We start from the raw sequence: 27611 nt of genomic DNA, 5'->3' as shown, positions 1-27611 counted from the left end.
AAAATTGACATTTTTTAAGATTTGCAATTGCAATATCTCAAATATGTCCAAACGTACTGTACAAATTTTTGATAAGATATATATTTCCATCTGTTTACTTTATTCTGGGCGCACATTTGTTTTTTTGACCATTTAGGAGACGTACAAATTCAACATTAATTATTAACATTTTGAGGAATATTTTGTTTTCCTGCACCAAGCCAAGATTGCAAAGGCTCATAGGTGTCAGAATGATAGATACTCCCATAAATGACCCCATTTTAAAAACGACACCCCTTAATGTATTCATTGAGGGGGGTCAGGAGTATTTTGACCCCACAGTTTATTTTCAGGAGTTAATGCAATTTAGAGGAGAAAAAATAAAACTTCATATTTTTGCAAATGTCTTTTTAAAGACAGATTTTTTGTTCTATAGTTTACATGAAAACGAGGATTTGCACGCCAAAATGGATCCCCCAGGGTTTGTCCTCTGTTCAGAAACATACCCATTGTGGCCCTAATTTTCTGTCCGTATACACAACGGGGCTAAAACCGAATGGAGCAGCTGGTGGGGAGATTTTGCTTGAAGGTGATTTAGGCCCCATTGCCCACTTGTAGAGCCCTTGAGTGTTGCATATTTTGACCCCACAGTTTTTGAAAGAATCTACACAATGCAGGAGGAAAAATTACAATTTTCTTTTTTTTAGCAATTGTGTCATTTTAAAAATAGGTTTTTTTGTACAGCGTACATATGAATGAAGACTTCCACCTCAAAATGGATACCCCTGTTTGTCCCGTGTTCAGAGACATACCCATTGTGGCCCTAATCTTCTATTCATATGCACAACGGGGCCAAATCAAACGGAGTACCAAACTTCAACTGGCTTTTTTAAAACTTTTATGTGATTGCCATTATCCATTGGATAACGGCGATCACGTGACCAAGAACTGCTTATCGCGGCACCCTATGAAATCTCTAGGCTTTTGGCTATGTTTGGTAGTCAGGAGCAGGGAGATTTTAAATACCCCGGCAATCAGTGGCTTTTGAGCATGCGTCCGCCATTTCGGCAATGGACGCATATGCGCAGAAGCCGGGGTAAGGTCCGTGGATAAATCCGGGGGCCTTAGATACGTAATTTCCATGAGGAGAGATGAAACAAATTTTTTTGCTTTTTTTTTTTTGCACTTTTTTCCTACTTTTTCATAATCGCTGTTATCCATTGGATTCCTATTGGTTCCGAGTGACAGATTCCTGCTCTTGGCTATTCATTCTAGCCGGGAGTTTTTACATTTCCAAGGCCTCGCGGCCCTCTGTGCGTGCATGTGACGTAGTGACGTCGGGTCCTGGAGGAACAGAGCACCGTGGGACATCGCAGAGGATGGGGATGAGTGTCCTCAACTCCCCTTATGGATCCGATCCGTAAGGGAAGCTAAATCTTAACTTTATTTTACTTTGCAATCACATGACGGGGTGGTGGGCTTCCCGTGGCCCTCCCTGACAGCTTAAGGTTGTCGGCTACCTCCACTAACCGACAGCATGGAGTTGTCACATCCACAGCCTGCAGAGTTTTAATCCCCAGAGGCAGCGTGTTTTTACAGCCCTGGGGATTAAAGCCCAGAAAAGCTGGACGTAAAAAGTCTATGGGGTGGTCACTAAGGGGTTAACAAAGGAACTGAGTTAGTGCAAACGGCATAAGCCTCTGTAAAGTGAAAGACCAGTTGCTTATTTCTGCTCATACAGGTAATAGTTCCATGTTTGTGTTCTTTAATAAATGTTCCCTATTTTTGGATACTCGGTTGGCTCCAATGTATCATGAAATCTGCATCACGCTTCACACCCCGTTGTACTGATCAGCAGCAACCAGAAAGGACAGAGTGTTGTGAAGCAATTTTCGGTTGTGAGAAAACTCCTTTAAGTCACCCCATGGCCAACATACACTAATTTTCTCCCCAAAAGCCTCATGTCTCTTGCATTGATGTATTTTAAGTTTTTTCCTAATAATGCTACAAAAGTGTCTAAAATGCAGATTACATTTGGGGCGTGCCATGTTGTCTTCTCTAGCCTTAATTTGCTTCAAAATTCTGGCTGGTTTTCCTTAGTAAGTTTCTCCCACTCAGTTAACCTACCAGCAATGTATGATGACTGTTGTGGTTAGCAAGGCTTCATGACCGTAACGGCTGATGGATAGATCACTATTAGCCTGACTCTACCCTTTTCAAAAAAATATTGTATAAACATGCTTGGATACAAGTTACACAGTTTATTAACTTGCTAAAAACAGAGTCAGTCTTGACATTAAGGCTGGGTTCACACGGGGCGGATTCTCGGCGGAAATCTCGCGGTTTGGCCTCAACGAAAAAACGCCAGATTTCCGCCGGGAGAAGAGCTGCTTCAAAGCCCACGGCAATTGGGTTTTGAAGCGGCCTGGCCGCTCGCTCTTCTGCTGCATCCGGGCTCCCATAGAGGAGAGCGCAGCCACAGTGGAAGAAGAAAAAAATGAACATGCTGCGGCCGGCGAATCCGCGCCGCAGCGCTGGCTTCTGCCAGCGTTGCTGCAGCGGATTTGCTGTCCCATGTGGATGAGATTTCTGAGAAATCTCGTCCACGTAGCAGGCCAATACCGGGATTAGCGGCCGCAGGCACATTTGCCGCATCGAAATTTCTGATGGAATTCCCGCGGTAAATCCACCCCGTGTGAACCCAGCCTAAAGAGGTTTTATCATGATTTGTGTACAAATCATTTAAATGCAGTATGATGTTGCAAAACGTGGCGAGGTGTGTAGAATGTTAATGTTGTATAATAAAGCTATATGCCTGCAGTGCTGTTTGCAGCCACTAGATGTCACTGTTTTTACTGCTGATTCACATCTCTGTTTATAATGTAGGGATGGTGGCTGTCTTTAGGGCCATTTACATGAGACAACTCGCTCATAATTGTTCAAATTCAGACGTTCCCACTAAACGAGAGTTATTTAGTCATTTAGTTTCTGCATGCAGAAAGCTGAATAACGTAACAATCAGAATAAACAGCAGTCGCTCACTTTTGACTGTACATAGTAACATAGTAAGACTAATGCTGCAAGAAGGTGAAGGAGAAAAGTCTTAGGACTCATGCCCATGGACGGAGCGGCATACGCCCACGATTTTATGCTGTAGTAATCCCGCGGGGATAAACAAAAAAGTTCCCGCTAACGATCGTGGAAAAACACAATTTTTTTACCTGCGTTTTTCACGGTCTCCATTATTACTATATTAATGGAGACCCCCACCATGGAAAAACACAGTAAAATAGAACATGCCGCAATTTTTTTTTACCGTGGCACAGCACAAATCTGCGCCAGAATCCTGCATGTGAGGACTGAGCTATTAGGTTCAATAGAACCTAATAGCTGCATTATTCCGCCGCGAATTTAAGCCATGGGGAACAAGGCATAAATCTGTCCATGGGCATTAGCCCTTAGTGAAGTCTAGAGAACCGACAGGGACCTGCCGACCCCAGTTCCTGACTGTGGAGAAGATCTCTGTGATGCAGATGAGAAACAGTCAAACTTTGAAACAAGTACACCTAAGTTAATCCGCTTTTTTTTCCTACTGGCCTTTATTTAGGGTGCGCCTGTAAGGGGGTGGAGGAACATGTCTGCTTCTCCATCACCCCAGCTGTCACTCTGACCACAGTGTTAAGCTCTGTCCCCTTCTGACTCGGGACCTAGCCATGAGGGATACAGGGACAGAGAGGAAGAAAGGCCTTTGCTGGCACCAGACTGCAGCATTGGCATCACTGCTGAAGAGTCCCCTCCACTGCCAGTGCCATGGCCAGAGAGTGGGAGAACAGGGGCGCACTGAGGCACTGTGATGTGAGTGCTTCTCAGCGCTGATTGAAGAAGCCCTGGGATATGCTGCTAGGAGGAATCTCTGCTTCCTGGTGAGGTCAGTGGTGACATGGCTAGTGTATGTCTGCTGAGAAGAATGGCCCCATGCTAGGGACAAGTGTGCTAGACCCGCCTCCAGCCCGAACATTGGGGAAAAATCTCGTCACTTCAGTGTGTGCTATAAAAGGGCCCGTGCTACCTATATATCAAATAGGTATAAGTATATATACCTATATATCAAAACATCCAAAACAAAATATACTAATTTAAAAAAATGACTATAAATTTTTAAAAAATCATTTTTTTAGCTTTTTACCCCCAATAAAGCAGAAAAAAGGAAACACATCCACAATTAGTTCACGATAACGTCTTGTTTTGTGACATTCAGTATTGAGTCCATTCTTAGTAGGTCCTGCCTGGCCTGTATGTTACAAAGGGTTTAAGCTATCTCTTCTCATTGCAGCACTGGCTCTATCAAAACAGTGGCTTCTTTTAAATCCTCGCCAGTGCCGATAGGCAAGGGTGGCAACCTGTTGTAGCCCACGGATACCTCTAGGGGTCTTCAGTAGGATACCTTTACACAATCTGCCCTTCTTGATAAATCTAGGAGCATTTTGATCCAGCACTGCTTGAAAGTACTTTGCAGGGCCAATTGCAGTGGTCATTGGCTTAGGACAGGACTTTGGCCCTAATTACCTTGCCATGAGTCCATCTAGTTCTCACAAAATGTTCATCCCAAGAATGACCAGAATATTAGAGTCCTTCACACTCTTTACTACCACCTCCACTCCCTTCATGCTTAGTTCTCTGCCCCAGATTGATATGTCCATTTGCAAACTATTTTCTGGCACAAGGTGCACCCAGATAGAGCTCCCATCATGCAACAGTGTGTTCCTGAGAACTTTCTTTGTTTAAGGATAGCTTTTTATAACAGTGACTGTGGTACCCGCAATATAACTCACAAACGTGCATTAAGGCCTATTTGTATGCAAAGATGATGGCTCAAAATTCGTTCAAAAGATAGGGAGAATGACAGTTTAAGCGATCATTTTGCATAAGCTGCTTATGGGCACTAATGCCTATTAGAAGCTTATTACCTTCATTTGCATGTAAATGAGCCTCCGGAGTTGTATGCAGAGAACAGCTGGTGACCTGTTCTCTGCATTCAGCTCCTTTGTCCTGCTGCAGGGCTGCAAGCTGAATACAATGTAATCAGCGCTCCCCATGGACAACACAGTGTGTGGTCCCTGCTATCAGCTCTCCGGGTGGACGATGGATTTTATGCTCACCTAAAAATCATCGTTCAGCCGAAGAGTGAAAGATGGGAGCATTTACACACAATGATTATCGTTCAAACGATAGCTTTTAAGCAATAATCATTGCGTGTAAATGGGGCTTTAAACAGCCTCTACAACAATCTCTTCCATAGCATATTGAGTGTCCAGTGCTTTTAGACTGTGCTCGATGCAGGGCCCAAAATTTTATCTATATTTTATTGCTTTTATCCAAATTATTATATATACATGACAAAATATTTTGTGCTAAAAGAAAGTCATCTATTTTTGTGTGATGGTGCCCCTTTGGAAACATACTGTCACCCACTTTAAAGTCACATGGCACTCAAAGTGCTAATAGGAGCAGGAACCGAAATGTGCTGTGATTTCTCTTAACACTCTGTAATGCAAAAGTGGCTAGCTTTAAACTTAGAAACATTATAAACAGTATCTTTACAATCCACCATGGTGCTCTTTGGGAGTTGCAGTCTTGACCTTCACTTGCATTTAGTGGCACTGTACACCAGGTGCCCTTTTTTTGCCTCTGCTGAGCTGCTTGACTGCTGAACCCCTGGGGACTCATGTTGGCTCTGTTGTAACTGGGGGTTCGCACTCTGCTCCAGAATCATAGGACTGCCTCCGTGGCTCTGGTGCAGCTCCCGCACCGCTCTAACTCACATGTTCATCTCCGTTCCTTACACTCGTACGCTACTACCCCGCCGGCCGTGACGTACAACGCCCTGCATTTTATGGTTTGGGCCAAATCTCTTCCCCTGAAACTGTTACTCCTCGGCGGCGCACTCTTCTGTAGCTTATTCCTTTGCCTTTTGTTTTCTTGTTTCTAGGATAAAAACAGAAATACTAGGACAATGTAACAAAAGAGGATACTGTTATTTGTTATGCCATTTACTTCGTTTGTTAATAATTAATATAAATTGTACCCTCTAGATCTACATGTTTAACATTTGACTACTACTCTTACTGTTTCAGAGTTCAGGCCTCTAGATAATGAGAAAAGAGCACTGCTGCCACCAAATGGCTGAGCACAAGTATTGCATTTGCTGCCTGGGAAAAAAGGTAATACTATTTAATGATATGTCATAATCAATGGCAAATTATGATAGGACATCTGCCCACGGCCTCCCAAATTACTCCTATTCATATGCGTCGGTCCCGGGGCTTGTGGAGGGGAGGACATTTTTGGTGAAATATAAAAAAATCACCTGCTGTGCTGCTCCTGCAGTGGAGCCTGTGAGGGAGATTATTACTAAGTGGGAGGCTATGTGCAGCAATACTACTGAGTGGGGGCCTATTTGGGGATTTATTACTGAAAGAGGGCATAAGGAAAAATTATTATTGAGTGGGGTCACTTTTACTGTATGTGTGGCATTAAAAGCGGCACTTCCTATGTGGGGCCTACAGGGAGCACAAAAAGGGAATACTATTTCTGTGTGGGTCCCTTCAGGTGGCATTACTACTATCTGGGGGCACTATGCATAGGGAGATTATGTCAAAGTTTGTAAACCATAGCTAGGTCCCTGGAAAATTGTGGAGTTCAAGATGTCTGTGTGTCAAATTTTGATGTGAGAAGTAGAGATGAGCGAGCGTACTCGGAAAAGCACTACTCGCTCGAGTAATGTGCTTTATCTGAGTATCGCTGTGCTCGTCCCTGAAGATTCGGGTGCCGCTGCGGCTGACAGGTGAGTCGCAGCGGGGAGCAGGGGAGAGCGGGCGGGAGAGAGGGAGAGAAAGATCTCCCCTCCGTTCCTCCCCGCTCTCCCCTGCAGCTCCCCGCTCTGTGCCGGCACCCGAATCTTCAGGGACGAGCACAGCGATACTCGGATAAAGCAAATTACCCGAGCGAGTAGTGCTTTTCCGAGTACGCTCGCTCATCTCTAGTGAGAAGTCATCATGAAATGGAATGGAAGAATTAGAATACTAAATTGAGATTATTTATCCTGGAAAAAAGATGGCTAAGGGGCGACCAAATAACCATGTATAAATACATTAGGGGACAATACAAGGATCTCTCCCGGGATCTGTTTATACCCAGGACTGCAACGGTAACAAGAGGACATCCTCTACGTCTAGAAGAAAGAAGTTTTAATCACCAACACAGAAGAGGGTTCTTTACTGTAAGAGCAGTGAGACTGTGGAACTCTCTGCCGGAGGAAGTGGTGATGGCAAAATCCATAGAGGAGTTTAAGAGTGGACTAGACCTTTTTTTTTTTTTTTTACAGCACTATGACATTACAGAATATAGATATTAAATAGTCAGAAAGGTTGTTGATAGGGGATCTTCTGCCTGCTGGACTTGGAAATCAGGAGGGAACCTTCTCTGAAGAGTGTTGATCCAGGGATTACTGTGACTGCCATTATGAAGTAGGGAAGGAACCTTCCCCCCCAGGGTGGGGTAAATTGGCTTCTGCCTTAGGGCGAGCACCCACTGGCGTTTTTTTACCTGCGTTTTGCGTTTTTCCTGCACAGGCATAGAGATAAAGTGTGCTCATGTCCACTGGCGTTTTTAAAATCGCCCCGCCCCGCAAAATCGCCTCGCTGCTGTCCTTTCACTCTGGCTCCTTTTTTTAATCTAACTTCTCACATGGTTTTCAATGCTCCCGGAAAAAACGCAACGCAACGCAATTCGCGCGCGTCGCGTGGCGTTTTTGCAGACAACAGTAATGAAGACTGTGGAAAGGCGGGCATTCTTCACAGGTGCTGTAGGGTGTGTTGGTATAGAAACGCTATGCAACGTTTTAGGATGAGACATTCTCCGCGTTTTGCGTTAAAAAAACGCAGCGAAAAACGCGCGAAAAACGCAAACGCGTAGATGCGAAAACGCTGCGTTTTTCACGCACTACCAACGCAAACGCCAGTGGGTGCTCGCCCTTATTGTGTTTTTTTTGCCTTCCTCTGGATCAACAAGGGAGGGCAGAAACAGGCTGAACTGGATGGGCATTCTATGTTATTATCATGATGGCCTGGGCCAGATGAAGGAAAAAGGAAAGTGAGTTACTCCAGTTGGGGGAGATATCACCTATGATCACTGGATATAACGGTACTGTAATCATTTATACATTCTGTAAAGTGCTTGTGTGTGTTTGGGGTAATATTGGTTATTGTATAGTGTTTTTTTCAGTAACAGTATGGTAGCATTATGTGGGAACAGTCTATGCATATTATTTGGCCCTCATGTAGTTTTATTATTGGTAATCTTGATCTTTGTAGTGATCTTTATTCAGTAACAGTATGGAGGTATTAATCACCACTATGTGGTGGCAATATGTGATCATGGTGTGGCGGTATCATTTGGTCCTCATATAGTGTTATTGGTAGTATTGGTCTTGGTCTAGTGGCTTGTTGAGTGACAGTATGGAAGTAATTATAGGGGCCACAATTATTACAGTGATGGTGTGTGGTTTATTTTTCGCCCATTAACAGGACTTAGGCCTCCTTCCCACGAGCGTGACGGGCTCCGCCGCGTAATATTACGCAGTGAAGCCCGTCACGGCGCCCCCCAGAGCCCCTATACTTACCTGCGGGAGATAGCGTGAAAACGCTTCCCCGCCCACCGCCGTCGCGTCGTGTGACACGCCCACCGCGTCACGTGACGCGGCCGGCAGTGTCACGTGACGCGCCGGCCGCGTCAAATGACGCTGCGGCGGTAGGTGGGGAAGCGTTTTTTCACGCTATCTCCCGCTGGTTACAGCGGGAGATAGCGTGAACGGACGGCTTCCATTGACTGCAATGGAAGCCGTCAGCACGTACAGCCCGTCCTCACCCGCAGCAAATAGAGCATGCTGCGGGTGAGGACGGGAGAAATCGCGGTGCGTAATTCCGCGGTGGCATTCCGCACCGTGAGCATTGTGCTATTAGGTTCAATAGAACCTAATAGCAGGGGGCCACGCAGCGGATTTTTGCCGCGAATTTACGCAGCGTAAATCCGTTCGTGGGAAGGAGGCCTAAAACCGCATGCGTATTCGTGGCGGGGTAGCCAAGGATTGCTGTTGTGTTTCTCCAGGCAGATTCAGCAGAAAAGTCTGCAGCAGAATCCACCATGTGAACGTACCTTCAGGGTGCATTCACACATAGCAGATTTCGGTGTGGTTCTGCACTAAAACTGTATCAGAATCAGTACTGTTGGTGAAGAGTATGATGCGGATCCATAGCAGATTCTACCCTTTGAATTGAAGAGCTGAATTCTAATGCAGATCTAACTCAAAATCGGCAGCAAATCTGCTACATATGAAGATACCCCTAGGAGCAATCATATTGGGGCTATTAGGGTATTTTCACACACACTGTGGATTTGCTGCCTACATGGGAGGCCCAAGTTGTGCGAATTGCCCTGGGCCTTTGGTCCCCTTAATCTGCCACTGGTTACAATAACATGTATTTCTCCACCCTCTCTAATAATCCAGTGTTACAAGTTTCCTGTATGTACAAAGCATTTATGGGCATATATCCAACAGTCAACTCAAAGGAGTTATATGTATTTCCATTCTCAAATGCTACAAGTCAAATATTTGTAGCAATATATTTGACAGACAAGAAGTGTAACCACTGTATAATAAATATATTACATTCCAATGCAGCTGCTAATACTATTGTTCTGATTTGCGCAATTTTTCATACATGACCGCTATAAAGGCATCTATTACTAATCTTTCCAGCAATGCACCTTCTGTACAACATGTTCTCGGTATATATATATTTAGTAACTTTGTGTAATACTGACCTGCTATTTATTTAATTCAGTGTTGGTTAGTTAGTATGGCTTGATTAGAGCAAGTTAAATATGTTGGCTGGCCACTGACTTTAGTGAAAACTACTCAGAATGCATTGATATAATAGAAGAAGTAATATTCACAAACTGATCCTCTGCCACTTCCGTTGTGTCACTTCCCAGGTCTTTCTTACCTTATTGATCTCCTGATGCTCCTATTCTGATCATTAGTGGGTTGTCCACCATACTATACACTTCCTTGTCCCTCTACAGCCAGTGGTCAAAAGTCAATGTTGATAGGGACCATGCAGTACAAGGACCAATGGAGAACCTGATAAGTGTTGCAATGGGAGCAACCTCTTTAAAATCAGCTAGCCTACCTTAGCCAGATCTCCCAACTTTTGAACAATGAAAATAGGGATAAGTCCTGCGGCACACACTAAGTTTTTTTTAGTACCAATGTACGTTATTGAAGTCACTCAAGTAATAAAGTAACACATCAACATTTCACGTCCCCACGAAGGGGGTAAAGAAGGTACAAGAGGTAAAGATGCAATCTTCAGCAACTGAAAAACTTTAAACTAATGAAAGCTCACGGGCCACACCCTATTTACGTTAAGCCATGCCCTTTGTGCGCCCTTATAGTAAGGGTGCCTCTTAGTGACCCCTCATAGTAATAGTGCCCCATAGTAATCCTCTCACAGTAATAGTGCCTCTTATACCTTCCATGTGTTGTGCTTCCCCTTCTCTGGATCCTCACTCACCTTCTTGACCAGGGTGCGAAGAAAGGACAAAGCTCAGTCTAAGCATGTCTTTGTCCCTCATCCCCTCACCATGCCTCCCTCCATCTTGCTTGCCATGGTGAGCTGAAGCTAGGTGCACCCTGGGCTGGGCTGCTTCTACATTCTATTCTGGTAGCTGTGGGACTCTGAGGCCTTAGTCAGACGGGCAATTTTTCGCGCGATTTGCGCATGCGCATGCGTCCGGCGATTTTATAAAACCATTGCTTTGCAATGGTATCGGACACATGAGCGCTTTTTATGCGCTCGTCCGATAAATTATAGAACAAAAAATCGCAGATCGCACCTATCTGCGATCTGTGATTCCTGTTCTCTTCTCTATATGCGCTCAATGGGGCCGGCGGCAGCAGCGCCGACCCCATTGAGAACATATAGTAGACAAATCATTCTTCTCTGCCACAGCTGTAACAGCTGTAACAGAGAAGAACGATGTTTGCCCATTGAATTCAATGGAGCGGCAATACAGCCGCTCCATTGAAAGCAATGGGCTGCCGGCGTGCGCGGGGTGAATTGTCGGAAAGGGGTTAAATATATAAACCCTTCCCTGCAATTCATTCTAAAATGTGTTAAAAAAAAAAAATTGTATACTCACCTTTCCGCTGCAGCCGGAGTCCAGCCGCGGCCGCTGTCAGTTCTCCTGAACTGCTTCTTGGCACTATTCAGCTTGGCAATGATCTGCCTCTGATTGGTCACAGCCCTGACCAATCAGAGGCTGAAAACACTCACACACCCATTCATGAATTCATGAATGGGTGAGTGACTGCTGCCTCTCAGCGCTGAGCCAATCAGGGGCAGGTCTGACTCACATCCATTCATGAATTCATGAATGGGTGTGAGTGAGGGATGCCTCTGATTGGCTCAGCGCTGAGCCAATCAGGGGGCAGGTCTGACTCACACCCCCTTCACACCCACTGCAGGACTGCCACGCGGAGCTCCGGCTGCCGGGAGAAGGTGAGTATACAATTTTTTTTATTTTAACACATTTTAGGATGGATTGCAGGGAAGGGCTTATATATTTAAGCCCTTACCGACAATTCATCCCGGGCTCGCCCGCAGCGCATTGCTTTCAATGGAGACGGCTGTATTGCCGTCTCCATTGAATGCAATGCGCTGGACAGCTCCGGCCCGTTTCTAATGAAACGCGGCTAGGAGCAGATTTTCGGGCGATTTGCGGGCGACTTGCGCGCACCGGTCACGCGATTTGCGGATGCGCATCTGTCATGCGATCCGCAAATCGCGCGAAAAATCGCCCGTCTGACTAAGGCCTTAATGTGTATGGGTCCACTGATATCATGGTGGGGATACACACTGCGGATGGCGGGAATAACAACAAGGGCATACATGGCACTCATGGGGCCCCAAAGCAAACTCAGAATTGGCTTATCATTTTCCTCCCCCCCAAAATGTATACATATATTTTATAAGACAACTCTTATGACACAGCAGGCTTATATACAGGGGATCATACATACATACAATGGTAGAGTTGGAAGGATCATCGGTGCTCAGTGCAGGATTTACTAAATCATCCCAGACGGATATTTGTCCAGCCTTTGTGTGAAGACTTCCATTGAAGGAGAACTCACCACCTCCCGTGTTAACCTGTTCCACTCATTGATCACCCTCACTGTCAGAAAGTTTTTTGTAATATCTAATCTGTATCTCCTCCCTTTCAGTTTCATCCCATTGCTTCTACTCTTTCTTTGTGCAAATGAGAAAAGGGCTGATTCTCTTAGCCTTCTTTTGGCAAGCTAAACATTCCCAGATCCTTTAATCCTTCCTCATAGGACATGATTTGCAGACCGCTCATCATCTTGGTAACTCTTCTCTGAACTTGCTCCAGTTTGTCTATGTATTTTTTAAAGTGGGGTACCCAGAACTAGACACAGTATTCCAGATGAGGTCTGACTAAGGAAGAGTAGAGGGGGATAATTACCTCACGTGATCTAGACTCTATGCTTCTCTTAATACATCCCAGAATTGTGTTTGCCTTTTTGGCTGTTGCATCACATTGTTGAGTCATGTTCAGTCTATGATCTATTAGTATGCCCAAGTCTTTTTCACATGTGCTGCTGCTTAGCCCAATTCCTCCCATTCTGTATGTGCTTTCTTAATTTTTCTTGCCCAGATATAGGACTTTGCATTTCTGCTTGTTAAATACCATTCTGTTAGTGGCCGCCCACTGTGCAAGCTTTTCTAGATCTTTTTTAATCCTCTCTCTTCCCTAGTGTTAGCTATCCCTCTTAGCTTTGTGTCATCAGCAAATTTGATCAGTTTCCCATCAATTCCCTCCTCCAGATCATTTATAAAAATGTTGAACAACACTGGGCCTAGGACAAATCCTTGTGGTACCCCACTTCATACATTTTTCCACTTGGATGTGCAGCCATATATGACCACTCTGAGTACGATCACTCAGCCAGTTCTGAATCCCCCTAACAGTTGCCTTGTCAATCCCATATTTGGTCATTTTTTCAATAAGTATTGTATGAGATACTTTGTCAAATGCTTTACTAAGGTTAAGATAAGCTATATCCACCACATTTCCCTGATCAACCCAGTCGGTGATTCTGTCATAGAAGGAAATTAGCTCTAGTATACCTCTAAATAATGCAGTCAGCATATAATTGCCAGAGCTCTACGCAGTGATAGTGATTACCATGCAATTACCTCCAGTGACCACAAGTGATGTCTTCTCTGATTGGACTCGTACATTTTTAGTTTCCTTTTCTCTGTGCCGAAACCAACATGACTAATTTTTCCAGCCATGACTCATTTTTGTGCCCTCTCCCCATCCTGCTCCTACTCCTAATGTCCCTCTCAATATCCCTTAATCATACCAGTGAACCCAGCCGTGTAGCTAGCTACACGCCAGTCCCAAGCCCAGATAAATGGAGAGGGGTGGAGAAAGCAATGGCAAACTTCTCCACTATTTTTGCCAAAATACTTCATGGATCACAGCTGGACAAGGATAGGAAAGCAAGGAGAATGATGAACAATAGAGATGAGCGAGCGTACTCGGAAAAGCACTACTCGCTCGAGTAATTTGCTTTATCCGAGTATCGCTGTGCTCGTCCCTGAAGATTCGGGTGCCGCTGCGGCTGACAGGTGAGTCGCAGCGGGGAGCAGGGGAGAGCGGGCGGGAGAGAGGGAGAGAAAGATCTCCCCTCCGTTCCTCCCCGCTCTCCCCTGCAGCTCCCCGCTCCGTGCCGGCACCCGAATCTTCAGGGACGAGCACAGCGATACTCGGATAAAGCAAATTACTCGAGCGAGTAGTGCTTTTCCGAGTACGCTCGCTCATCTCTAATGAACAATTAAAGTGACCGAAAGTCGGCCTCGACTTCATCATCAGTATTAGTGCCCCCCTCTGTGGCCCCACGCATATTGTCCTCAGTGTGCGCACACAAACTGACTTGAATGCATGACTATTTTCCAAGAAGTTGGACAAAAATAGGACATGCTACGATTTTTTTTATAGTCCATGTAAAAAATGCATGTCTGTAAAACCCCACTGACTATAATTCATCAGTGGGCTGTCCGTGTGCAGTCATATACAAATATGGACAGCACACAGGCATGAAAATCGCTAGTGTGAATGAGCTCTTAAATGGATATTTCCATCTCTGGCTTCCATGGATGAGATGAGAAATCCGTGACTGTTTCCTCATCACCTCGCTCAGTCTTACGGTAATGGCTGAGGTGGCATACTTACGTTACTTTCCTAACTCCCACTGAAGTGAATGAGAGTCAGGAAAAAACATCGGACAGCTCGCTCTCCATTTCTGTAGCTCTCATATTATGGGAGCAGTGCAGCACGTTGTTCTACGCTGCTTCTGTAACATCCATTTACTCCGGTAGGAGTTATGAAAGTAGCATAAGGATGCCACCTCGGCTGTTTCTGCAAGACCTGGCGAGGTGGTTGAGAAAAGCCATGAGTTTTTCAGGGCAGCCATAACACACTGAGATGAAACAACCCCATCACATTTTTTCTGAAACTATAAGAACATAAAACGCAAGGGGCAATTACAAATGCAACATTTAATGTCATGTAAATAGAACTCAATTAGTGTAAAGGGGTTAATTGAGATACAGCAAAAATTGAGTCATGGAGGAAAAGTTCTAAAAAACAACCAAATAAATTATACGCACCAGTTCAATGCCGCACAGCCTAGCGCTGCTGCATCGGTCCTGTTCATATGACTGCAGTATACAATGTGACAGCTGAAGCTAATCACTGCCTCAGTGGAGTACAGCACATCACATCTGCAGCAGGGAGGACCGGAGCGGCAGCGCCAGACCAGCGAGGATTACATGGATGAAAATGGCTTATTTAGTTATTTTCTAACATTTCCTGCATGACTGAAAATAACCGCCGACTACGCCATTTTCCGGTCCAAAAAATGGAAACAAACTAAAAATCTTTCAGTTTTTTTGAAATCCCATTAAAATCAGTGGGAAAAAAAACAGATCCATTTTTTTCCCGATTTCTTTCAGTTTTTCTCCTCCAAAAACGGAGCAGAAAGACGGAAACCCTGAACTGACCCTAACGCAGGTGTGACAGCAGCGTAACCCAGGAACAGTAAAAGATAATTAATGCAATGCATTTACAAACATTCCCAACGTTTTATGTAGATTCATTCTATTTGTAAACCTTGAAATGGTGTTCGAATGTGGAATAAGCTTTGATACTTTTTAAAAAAAAACAACTTTAATCATACAGTGAATTCAAAAGTCTAAATTGCTGGAGTAAACCAAGTGCAATTGAAGGATGGTGAGTCAATTAGCCGACAGCATCCAGATAATGTGTTCATGCTATAATTGCCTCCAATGGTAACATTTGTTGGACTTTCAGCAACAACCCTGCAAGAAAAATAGACAAAACATCACAGATGTTCCTGATACTCTTCTTGATGATAAAGGATATTTGCAGGCTCTTTTCTAACCATTTGTTTGTGAAAATGTATAGTTTGTACATAAAAATCATTATTATTTATGTCATATTCATCAAACTAAAAATTCTTTTAAAGGGAATTTGTCACTGTGTTTCTGCGGCCCTCACTGGGAGCACTACAATGTAGTGTCTGTCCCACTGATTACAGTGATACGTCTACTTTGTGGATCTGTGCAGTAATTTTGGAGCAACTTGCATTTTATTAGTAGCAGCCAGACCTAGAAGTAGTCCTTTATATTCATGAGCTGTAGCCTAGCCACACCCACCACTACCCTACAGCCAGTAATTGGCAGCTCTTGCTTTATGCACCACAATAGGCAGATAGAAGTCAATCAATGCCTTGAGGATAGGGTGGCTGTAGCTAGTCTGTAGCCCATGAATATTCAGGACTACTTACCTCTATGCATGTGCTTTTACTGATAAAATGCAAGTTTCTCCCAAACTACTGCACAGATCCATACAGCAGACATATCACTGCAATCAGTGTGACAGGCTGTGAACTAGCTAGTGTACCTTTTGTTGAGAGACTATTGACTGCAATACAAGACATTGTGACTTATTTACTAATACTGTTCAAGGTTAGACAGTGCAAACCTAGACTAGACAGTCTTAAAATGTGCCAGTTTAATCACAGTAGTTTTGCTGAATGATAAATCTGTTGAATTTTAAGACAATCTAGTCTAAGTTTAGACCACCTATTAGTTGGCTGAGTTTATGCTAAAAATTGCGCCAACATTTTTTGGTGCAGTTTAGTCCATTCCCCTTTTTGGACAAGTCGGAAAAGCTGTCCCAAAGTGTCTGAAAATACATAGCGAATGTGGCGCAAAACATGTAAGGTGGTTTCCTGGTGTAATTTGCACCAGAAAAGTGTCATGTTGAATAGCAAATAAACCTAATTTTGCCTAGTTAACAGACTTTGAAAGGCCCATCATTGGACAGAACGGTCGTTTTGACGAAGTGCCCACCATCTGGATTGTTTCGACCAAGCTGTTGGGAGCAGTGGTTGTGTGATGGTGAAAAAGCCCTGGACGGCCCAGACAAACACGAGCAGATCCAACGGTTTTGTGGTCCATCATCCAGACATAGGTGGCACATTCATTACAGAACTCTGTCTGTGCCCACACCATTTCCAAGTGCTTATCAGAAGGAAATTTGGTGTCACTATGCACATTATTAGGGATGAGCGAGCGTACTCGGAAAAGCACTACTTGCTCGAGTAATTTGCTTTATCCGAGTATCGCTGTGCTCGTCCCTGAAGATTCGGGTGCCGGCACGGAGCGGGGAGCTGCAGGGGAGAGCGGGGAGGAACGGAGGTAAGATCTTTCTCTCCCTCTCTCCCCCACCCGCTCTCCCTTGCTCCCCGCTGCGACTCACCTGTCAGCCGCAGCGGCACCAGAATCTTCAGGGACGAGCACAGCGATACTCGGATAAAGCAAATTACTCGAGCGAGTAGTGCTTTTCCGAGTACGCTCGCTCATCTCTACACATTATGCATCCAGCCATTGACACCGCAACATCGTTGCCTTCATTTGCAGTAGTGTCATGAACAAGAAACTTGGACTGCAACAGACTGGAACTGTATAATTCGTAGTGATGATTTCAGGTTCTGCTTGGGAACTAACTACGATCATGTTCCAGCATGGAGTTCTTATGATGATCGATTTGTCCAGCAACACACTGCCCCAACTGCTGGTGTGCTAATCTGGAGGACCATCTCATACGACAGTCAGTCACCCATAGTAGTGGTACAAGGGACACTAACAGCTCAGCGATATGTGTTGGAAATCCTGTGGCCACATGTATTGCCTCTCATGGTGGGGCATTCTTTCCACAGGCATTTTTCCGTAGGATAATGCTCGGCCACACACAGCAAGGGTTTCCTAGGAATGCCCTCACCAGGTTGCCACACTTCCTCGGCCTGCCCAGTTGGCAGATTTATAGCTGATTGTGCAATTATGGGACCAGCTTCAAGAGAGCAGGATCTAGAGACCCAGCTGCAACAAATGTATAGCAGGAAATTATATGGAGCCTGTATGCCTCTTCCAGGCTAGAGGTGGCCCAACAGGGTACTAGAGCCATCTTTAAATTGTACAATTTACCCCAATAAATATCTTTTCGCTATGATATTGTAATCACTGACTTATATCATGGTTATAATCACACATATATAAAGTTTTGTTTGATTCCAACAACTCCTTCTAGGTGCTTGACTTTTTTGATCAAAGAGAGTACTTTTTATTCCAAAGTGTTTCGACTTTTCAGAAAAAACATACTTTAAAAATCCACTTAGAACGGAGCTCAGAGTCACAATGGCAGAGCTCCATCAGCCTATCCACACCTGGATCAGCTAGACTGACAGCTCGCTCCGTGTTTATGTATAGGGAAGGACCAGTCAAGTTTAGGCAATGCCGGTGGGAAGAGGCTGGTGGAGCTCTGCCATTGTGACTCTGAGCTCAAATAGATTTTCAAGGTTCATATTTCGGACAGAATGAATTTGGTGACATATTAATAAGTGCCAATTAGAGATGAGCGAGTATACTCACTAAGGCACATTACTCGAGCGAGTAGTGCCTTAGCCGAGTATCCTCCCGCTCGTCTCTAAAGATTCGGGGGCCGGCGCGGGTGACAGGTGAGTTGCGGCGGGGAGCAGGGGGGAGAGAGGGAGAGAGAGATCTTCCCTCCGTTCCTCCCCGCTCTCCCCCGCCACTCCCCGCCGGCCCCCGAATCTTTAGAGACGAGTGGGGAGATACTCGGCTATGGCACTACTCGCTCGAGTAATGTGCCTTAGTGAGTATACTCGCTCATCTCTAGTGCCAATACATAGTTACCATGTATAGAGGGTCAAGCAGCAGTCAGTAATCTCCGGGGTTTTAGCAGGCAGGTTTGTGGAATTAAGGAAGTAGCCATGTAACACATCACTGCATATGCTTTGCACAAGTGGTGGAGATAATATGCCTGTGAATAGAATGGAAGAATAGACACATGATTTCACATAGAATTAGAAACAGATATTGCAATGAACATGATCTCAAATAACAGTATTTAACATGTAAAGACATTACTTAAAGGGGTTGTCCCATGAAAATAACTTATTTATGCCTTAATGGTCCCATTCTGTCCTACCATATTTGGTTATATTAATAAAAATGTCTACTTTGCATGTGAGGTTTGAAACATCTTCTTAACCTCATTATTTTATTATTACATTCCATCATCAGTATTCTTTTTTCACTGTGCATCTGCTAATGTCATAAATGTATTAAATTGGTCACCTGGTTTCAGCAAATACATTTAATTGTTTGTATTATAAAGCTATATCATTTTCCAATATAGTTTTTATTTTAGTTGGTTTTCAAGATCTCTGCTTGCAGTCATTGAGTAAGAACTTTCCTTGTTACTATCTAGTGGATACAAATCTGTCCTGGCCATGTGATGAGCACATATGTGTTCGGCTCATTAGAAGACAGATCTGATACACATACTATAACTTTAATCAGAGCTGCAAATGTGAGTTCCAAATACAAAAGATATATTAAAAAATGTCAGAACTTTTCAGCCAGAACACCCCTTTAAGTGATGAGTTTGTAAAGTTAAGTGAAATACATTTGTTGTTATCACTATGATACCTGCAATACAGGCAGTCATGAAGCATGCTACCGTCCCAGCGATCATAGCTCTAATGGCACCGGCTGCAATGTCACCTTTCCTGCTTGGTGCTATCGAGGCTGTAAAAGGCAAGACAGAAAAACTATTTAAAACACGATTATCAAAGTGGCGCATAACTAGTTAAAAACTGAAGTGTAAATCCAGCCATACATCTATCCCCCACTGTCTGTAATCACTAGAATTTGTGTGATTTTCCCCCAATCCTCAGGACATGAGTGCTGCCAAGCGTTGGTCATCAGCTTAAGGTGGATTTATTTACTGAAAATTAACGAAGGAGGATCCCTTTTTTTTTTAAAAACAAAAGCTTATAGTTAACCCCTTGCTGCCCTAAAGATTGAGAATCGGTTATGGCTTTCTCATTGAAGAGTCAGCACAAACCTCTCAGGCCTATAGAGCATGTGGAGGAATTCAGATACCTGTGGCTTATTTTAGGGCTCCACAGCGACTTTTTGTGAATTTCCATCTTGAACTATTGAGTTACAGCTACTGTCTACACAAGTCCATTTGATTGTATCTAATGAAAATGGAAAGTCATGGTACAAAAAGTTGTAGTAAAGCCCTCGCCATTTATAAAACAGAGTTCTTCCAACTCCACAATTTTAGGGCTATAAGGGACCTATAAGACTAAGGTCACATGGTTACAGCTAGGTTACCCATTTCAGATCTATACGTTTAGTACAGTGTTATCATACAGACTTTCAATATTGAAATGTAAGGTCACATCTGCATCCTGTAGTTCTGGTCTGTTTCCGTTGTTTGGCTCTGTCCTTGGAGCCAAACAAAGAAAATACACATTCCGGAGCTGAACAGCACTAAAACTACTCATTGATTATAAGGGGGCTGTCAGGATTCGAACACAGAACCTCCTGTGCTCCGGACAGTGTCTCTCCCCAATGAGCGATCTAGCTTGAAGGACAAATGCCCCTGCTGAACCTAGCCTTCTCCATGCTCCTGTTAAATCTAGTTCCTGCCTCCCTTCCTTGCCCCGCCTTGCTTCTAATCATGCTCATTATAAAAGTCTGACTCTGCCACTGCACCAGTGTGTGATTATTGTGCTTACTGCCTTTAGCCTAGCTTCTGCTACTACTGCTCTTATCGATACAATTGCTGACACACACTGATATCGACCTCTAGCTTTCCTCCCGCCAATGATACCCTCCTCCTACATTTGTACTGCGAACCTGAGACCACCTGATAGCGACCTCTGGCTTTCCCCTAACTACTCTCTGAACCTGCACGGCTACTACACCAGCGGCTTCAAGCTAGCAACTGGAACACTACAAGGGTCTGTCTGTCTTCCGGTATTCCAAACGTCATTTTTCCAGGAAAAATAGTGCAACATGCTACACTATTTTGTCTGGGATTTTGTACTAGATCTGCACTGGAGGCTCTAAATGAATATGTGAATGGGGCCTAAAACAGCTATTGGTTAGTGTTTTGCAATGTATTTAGCAAAGGGATTTAGTATCTGTGTTATTATGTCATCTGGAACCTTTCAATATTACTAAGGCTGCCTGCACATGAATGGTAGGCGTCCGCATCATGGATCCGCAGCAAACACTGTCCATTACATGCACACTTCCAAAAACCAAATTGTGGTTTCCGCGAGCAGAGCAAAATTCGCAGCATGCTCCATTTTTGCGTGGATTACGCACAGACGGCTTCCATCTAAGTCAATGTAAGCCATCCGACCCGCAGCCCATCCGCAATTAACATTGCAGACAGGTTGCAAATTCCACGTCATTGCCTAGCAACAGCTCAGGAAAAAAAAATTTTAAGAAAAAATCTGTACTGTGCATGTCTGACGGTGAGCCGCCGGGTCCATCCGCAGTGCAGATGAAGAACAGAAATGACAGGTATGTGCGGATGCTGCTGCTGTCAATGTTTGATCCCAATGCGGGCTCTGACATGCGTAATCCAGCTCTACCATATTCAGACGGTCTAAAGTGGACATTACGCACTAAGCATTAAGTAATGTTTGGAAATGATAAGGGAAGAACCTCTGACTCATCATGTCTGTATGGGATTTCAGGGCTACTTGACATTGTGAATGAGGTCTTGCGAGGCAGAAGTTAGCCACTTGATGCCTTACATGTATACGCCCTAAATATAGAAAAAATCTATTAACTTACATAGTCCACCAATAGTAATTCCCAATGAGCCAAAATTTGCAAAGCCGCACAAAGCATATGTTGCAATAGTTTCAGACCGGACCTAAAATAGAAGACAACCATAATCAAAAATATGAAACCTCGACGAGTAATCTAACCCTTTCCAATCCACTATCTGACGTCTGTAGACATTCTGATTGCAGGCTGTTCAGCTTCGATGTCAGAAGACATCCAGTGGGGTATTCTTACTGTATATTACTGGCCGCTCTGTTGTCAGGGGCCTCTCCGACATGTCACATACTGCAGTACTGACTTTAGCTAGCCAATGGCGCCATTGTATAATGGCAGAATGAGAAAGTCCCCTAGGAAACCCTGAATCCAAAATTGGATTGCAAATGGGTAAAATGCTTTTGACTTCTTTTTCTAGAAGGCTTCTGCTGATTGAGGGTTGACGTGAACATGAAGGTGTTGCAGATTAGCTGCATTTGCTTGAAGGGTCAGAGCTGTTTTTAGAGCTGTTTTTTTTATTTTTCTAATCAAATGCAATACCTGTAAATCATTGTCTCATTTGGAAACCTTAATGAGGACCCATTTGGTGATGTTCTATTCCTCCAGTAACAGTTGCTGCTAGAGAATTCTGGTATTACATGGCACGTGTTGAAATGTACCACAATGGGACTGTAATGTGCTTGCAAGTGAAAGGACAGACAGAGAAGGGTTTAGGTACTAGGAATATGTAGATATTTTGAAGACCTTCATTTTCTGCATAGAATCTGTACTATAAAATGAACAGCAGGAGGCGACATGTTAGTAAATGTCATACTTACTGACATATATTGCTTTACTCCACTTATAAACAGTGGCCCATTTTCCTTCCTCTTTTTAATCATCCCAGCAAGATATTCGTATGCAACAAACTCATTAAAAAATGTCTTGTATCCTATAAGTTTTCCAACTATGAAGCTGTCTTCGAAGTCTACACCCATCATGAAGGAGAATGGCATGAAGACATAAGAACATATTATCTGTGCAAAAAAAAGGTGAGGATTATTTGAAGTATGCCCATATTTATTACTGTAGTATAATTCGGATCTCGCTGCGCAATTGTCTAGTGTAATTCTGGAGAATAAACTGCAATACTTGGTCAGTAGAGATGAGCAAGCGTACTCGCTAAGGGCTTATTCAGACGACCGTATATTGGCTCGGTTTTCACGCCGAGCCAATATACGGTGTCCTTGTCTGCAGGGGGGCGGGGGATGGAAGAGCCAGGAGCAGGAACTGAGCTCCCGCCCCCTCTCCGCCCCACGCCACTATTTGCAATAGGAACAGGCATCTGGTTTTTTTTGGCCTTACATGCTATGTGTCCTATGTTAAATGGTACATTGTAGATGGGCCCCATCACAGATTGTACATTATGACTCGAGGCTTTAAAGGAAACCTGCCATGAACTAAGCTGTGGTGCTTATAGTTTCGGTGACGGGGAGTCCCTTTTCCTACTCACACGGGTGTCCCTGCCAAAGCCACGTGTACACACCAGCTTGACTCTTTTTAAGAAGGCTGTGCGCACACTCCTATGGAGATTAATGGGAGTGCGCGTGCGCAGTCTTCTGAAAAGAGCAAAGCTGGTGTGCATGCGCTGAGTTTGCTGGTGGACACAGCAATAATGGGAGACCAGGTAAGTATGAAAAAAGGCTCCCTGGACTCCCCACCACCTAAACTTTAAGAACAATAGCTCCCTTACAGTGCTTATAGTTGATGACAGACCTGATTGCTATACACAACATTTCAGTTTAAGTCTACATTAAATAATAGGTAGTTTTGCAAATACTAGATAGACTTTCATATCTAATGGGGAATCGGGGCAGATAAAATCAGACATTACTCTCTACAAAAATGTATATATTGATCTTTAAAACTGATGTATACCTCAAAGCTTAACTGTGGATAATCAAACATATTTCCCAGCCATGAGAGAACGGCATTGAAGAATGCTAACAGTGAGAGAAAAGCCATCAAGTTCACAGCGATGTTCGCCACCAGAGGAATGGCGGCAGAAGCTCCTTGACTTGCAGCTTCTAGAATATTTTTTGCATCCCTGAATTGAAACAAGCAGAATAATGCAGAGTTAATATATATATATATATATATATATCAGATGTTACGGATAAATACATGTGTATGTGAGATAATCAGTGCAATACTGAAATATAACCTAAATGCATTCGATTTAGGAAGTGGCTTGTAAGCTGGTTGATACCATGTGTTTTAGGTAACACCATAATGGGGGACTCTAGGTACATAATGCCTTTCAAAATTTAGTTGTGGACAATTACAATGTAATCGCCATAAGTTCACCAAAGCTCTTCAACATCATGAGTTAAAACAATTGAAAATAAGAATACTTCCCAGTTTATTTGCTTTGAGGAATTTTCCCCATAAGTGAACAACCTTTGCAATTATGTTTAGAACATTTTTCTTTTCACGGCATTGCTTATGGTAAGCAAATCAGGGGCGTAACTATAGAGGGTGCAGGGGATGCGGTTGCACCTCTTCTCCATATAGGGAGCCCAGTACTATGAATAAAGCATTATAGTTGGGGGCCCTGTTACAGGTTTTGCATTGGGGCCCAGAAGCTTCAAGTTATGTCTCTGTGCAGCATGGTTTAGGTATGGGTACAGATACAGATAGATGGGGGGCCCCAGCTCACGTTTTGCATCAGGGCCCCTGAGCCTTTAGTTACGCCCCTGAAGCAAATTATTGACATATTCTTCAGTCCCATTATGGAACCTTTACTTTTTTGTGCTCAAAAATCCCTTTAAATGCTGGCTACTAGATGTATTACTACTTCCTTCTTATTTGCTGTTCACTGCCTGCCTTCAAATGAAGCCCGTATCTGTTTACACAAAACAATTTCTCGTTTCAACAAGCCAACGATGTCGGGGATCTCTCTTGCAGCCTGTGTATACCGGCAGATACATCGTGGGCTCGTTCAAATGAGAAATCGTTCAGTCGATCACATTCGTGTTCACACTCATGTATAAGTGAGAACGACTTAACGATCGGTATTTAAACCGAATGATTAGTGAACGAGCCAACGATGGTTTTTATGTCTACTTAAAATAAACGACAAACGAAAAGCAAATTATTTATCATTCGTCATTCGATCGTTGGCTGCGTTTACATTGAACAATTATTGTTAATTTTCACTCATTTCAACAATGTTTTGAATGATAATTAGAGATGAGCCAGTATACTCGTTTCGAGTAATTACTCGATCGAGCACCGTGATTTTCGAGTACTCCCGTACTCGGGTGAAAAGATTTGGGGGGCGCCGGGGGGAGGCGTGGCGGAGCGGGGGTAGCAGCGGGGAACAGGGGGGAGCCCTCTCTCTCTCCCTCTCCCCCCCCCCACTCCCCGCTGCAACCCCCCACGGCGCCCTCCGAATCTTTTCGCCCGCATACGGAAGTACTCGAAAATCGCGGCGCTCGGGCGAAAAATGGGCGTGGCCGAGTAGGTTCGCTCATCTCTAATGATAATCATTCCGTGTAAAAGGGCCTTAACAGGGATAACTGAGATGGAACACAGGAAGTGAAGGGGGTGTTGTCTCATGTTGCCGTGAGGGAGTCTATGGAGACTCACATAGATGGTGAGTTATTTACTTTCCCACAGCTACTGTAATCACATTTACATTGCTCAGTACTGCCGTATAATGTCGTACAGGACGTTGTTATTTTTATGTGTGCTACAGAAAGTTAGAGAGCAGAATTTGCTGTTTTCTCTATATGTGTTGTGTGGGAAACAGCATAGCAGCAGTCTCTGCCCACCCGCTTAGAGAGAACTGACATTAGAGCCTACAGAGAAACTAGTGATAAATTCCATATACAAGTCATATAATGGCCAGAAATAGTGTCATTTCTCATGTGCACGCATGACAGCTAATTCTGAACAGTCATCTGAAAGTTGCCTTTACTACTTTTGCCCCTGTCTTGTCAATAGCTATGTAGAATTGTAAAGTAACAGTTTATATACCTCTTACCCTTTATCCAGTTTAAGCCCGTCCTTCCCTTGAATTTTCACCTGTTCAGTTTCTGGCCAGAATAACTTGGCTATAGCTAGTGCAGCTGGAGCAGACATGACAGACGCAGTTAGCAAGTGGGACGAAGACACCTACAAACAAGACAAATCCATTACCTGATATTTTTTTATAGATGGGTCCTATGTCAAAGACTATGCCATAACATTTAGACTTCATTCTTGTACCCATTTTTAAGGAAAAGAACATGGCTACCCTGACTAGCATTGCTGTCCTCATCCCACATATCTCTAGATTGGCCCTTAGCTTATTGTACAAATAAAAGTACATGAAAGTCGAAACAAATGAGGAATTCTCTTTACTCAATTCACAAAGTAGAATCATCTTTAGGACAGCTATTATCATTACATGCCCAATCCTTTGTTCCCATTGGAGATAAGCCATCGTCAGAAAAGTCTGGCAACAGTTTATTCCCCTCATATTACCTGTCTTTGGTCTCCTCTACCAATATCTTCCAGATCTGATGATTCCAAGCCCTGTTTTCGCTCATCCAAGATGGCCGTCGCAACCTTCTTACTGTCTAATGCACACTGTACATTGGTAGTCCAAGGCATTTTCCATTGCTCTCTGATTGGCCACAGCTGATCAGGTGAGCAGGGCTGGTGAATAAGACAGCAGGTGTAGTACACTGGTAGGCTAACACACTACTGATGCACAATGTGGATTAGGTAGTCAGAAGATTGTGGTGACCATCTTGGACAAGTGAAACCAGTACCCAGAACAGGTGGATCTGCAGGATATTAGCACAGAAGACCAATAGAACAGCCACATACCCATCCAGAATTTCATCCTGGGATCAGAGGGATGCTTTAAGGAATGTACTAACAGGATTTAACAGTAGATAGCCCTGGGAGCTTTTGATGGTTTCCAGGCTGTTGATATAACTATTAGTGCCAGTGATTGCAATGTTAGGAATGGTGGTTAAAGTGTTGATCTTGGCCATTGGTGCAGGAATGTGGCTGTAATCACAAATATATGTCACATTGCATTGAGGGGTTAAACAGCTGAGAGCACTGATTTCTCGATCACTGTTGTTCTCCTGTGGGTGATTGTGCAAACAAAGTTCTTCTGCATGACCACTTTGATGCATATACTGTATATGGGAAAATTACCCCTTCCTGTGATGTGTATATATTCCAGTATTCAAGCATGTTAAGAGCTGTTAGACATACCTGACAACATTTTTGCTGACAGTTTTCAATGACAGCTGAAAGGTTTTTGAATGAAGGTAATGTGGGATCAGTACAAAATAAGTCATGTAATGTATTTACAAAGTTACCCAGATTATAGCTATTAGTGTTGAGTGATTATAATAATTATTGAAATAATCGGATCAGGACTGATTGACAGAATTTTAAAAAATAAATGTGAATCGAGACTCCCAATTCCAACTTCCATTAAAACCAATAGGAGTAAACATCAGGTTCTCAAATTTGGCCTCCTTGAAGAACAGTGGCAACGGTGGCCCAATGGTTAGCACTGCTGCCTTGCCGTTGTGGAGTCCCAGGTTCAGAATCTCATCAAGGTCAGATTCAAACCCAGAATTCAAGCACTGCAGGGCAGTAGAGCTAAGTCAACAAACTTGGCTCCAAGCATAGAGCTAATATTTTGTCAATTTTTCCCAAAAATCGGGACGATGCAATCTGATTTAGTAGAATCCGCCCAATTTTATCACCCTGCTGATCACAAGGAGCAACACTAATAGCTATTTATGAACTAAAAAAAGGTGTCGCAATACGATTACCATCTAGTGGGTTGCAGTTTTTGTCCAAAACAGATTATTATTGCAGATCAAACCCGTGCCTTGTTAATGACACCGCAAATATTTTTACTTACTCCAAATGAAATGTATGCTCCAAGGACACTTCCTGCAATTGTAGCAAAACCAGCAGTCATCACTGCATGTATCTCCGATTTTGTCAGGTATTCCAGGTAGGGTTTTATTAGAAGGGGGGATTCAGTCTACAAATGAAAACACAGATTGTTAATAATTTAAAATGTACTTGACATAAATAGTTACAAAGTACTGTTGGAGTAATCACTTTATTTAGGTGATACTCAAAGGCTTTCATAGCCTTAGGCCTCATTCAGGATAGCGTGTTTTTTTGTGTGCCTATGCGGAAAGCTCGTGGACACGCAAA

At 43.6% G+C, this 27611-nt stretch overlaps 1 protein-coding gene across 1 annotated transcript in view; it reads right to left on the bottom strand.

Annotated features, from left to right (window-relative positions):
• Nucleotides 1-15338: 15338 nt before the first annotated feature.
• Nucleotides 15339-27611, bottom strand: part of SLC28A3 (solute carrier family 28 member 3) — a 65505-nt gene continuing 53232 nt past the window's right edge. Inside the window, exons 11-18 of the mRNA XM_066604108.1 lie at nucleotides 27307-27432; nucleotides 25414-25544; nucleotides 23304-23472; nucleotides 22205-22402; nucleotides 21399-21480; nucleotides 19227-19325; nucleotides 18429-18555; nucleotides 15339-15509 (exon numbers count right to left, since the gene is read on the bottom strand). Coding sequence (XP_066460205.1) covers nucleotides 15383-15509; nucleotides 18429-18555; nucleotides 19227-19325; nucleotides 21399-21480; nucleotides 22205-22402; nucleotides 23304-23472; nucleotides 25414-25544; nucleotides 27307-27432 — 1059 coding nt within the window. The 3' untranslated portion in view covers nucleotides 15339-15382. The remainder of the gene's footprint in view (nucleotides 15510-18428; nucleotides 18556-19226; nucleotides 19326-21398; nucleotides 21481-22204; nucleotides 22403-23303; nucleotides 23473-25413; nucleotides 25545-27306; nucleotides 27433-27611) is intronic.

This window comes from Eleutherodactylus coqui, chromosome 5 (assembly GCF_035609145.1).
Source record: "Eleutherodactylus coqui strain aEleCoq1 chromosome 5, aEleCoq1.hap1, whole genome shotgun sequence".
Classification (NCBI taxonomy): domain Eukaryota; kingdom Metazoa; phylum Chordata; class Amphibia; order Anura; family Eleutherodactylidae; genus Eleutherodactylus; species Eleutherodactylus coqui.
Note: the sequence above shows the minus strand (reverse complement) of the source record. Positions and strands in the feature narration are given on the sequence as shown.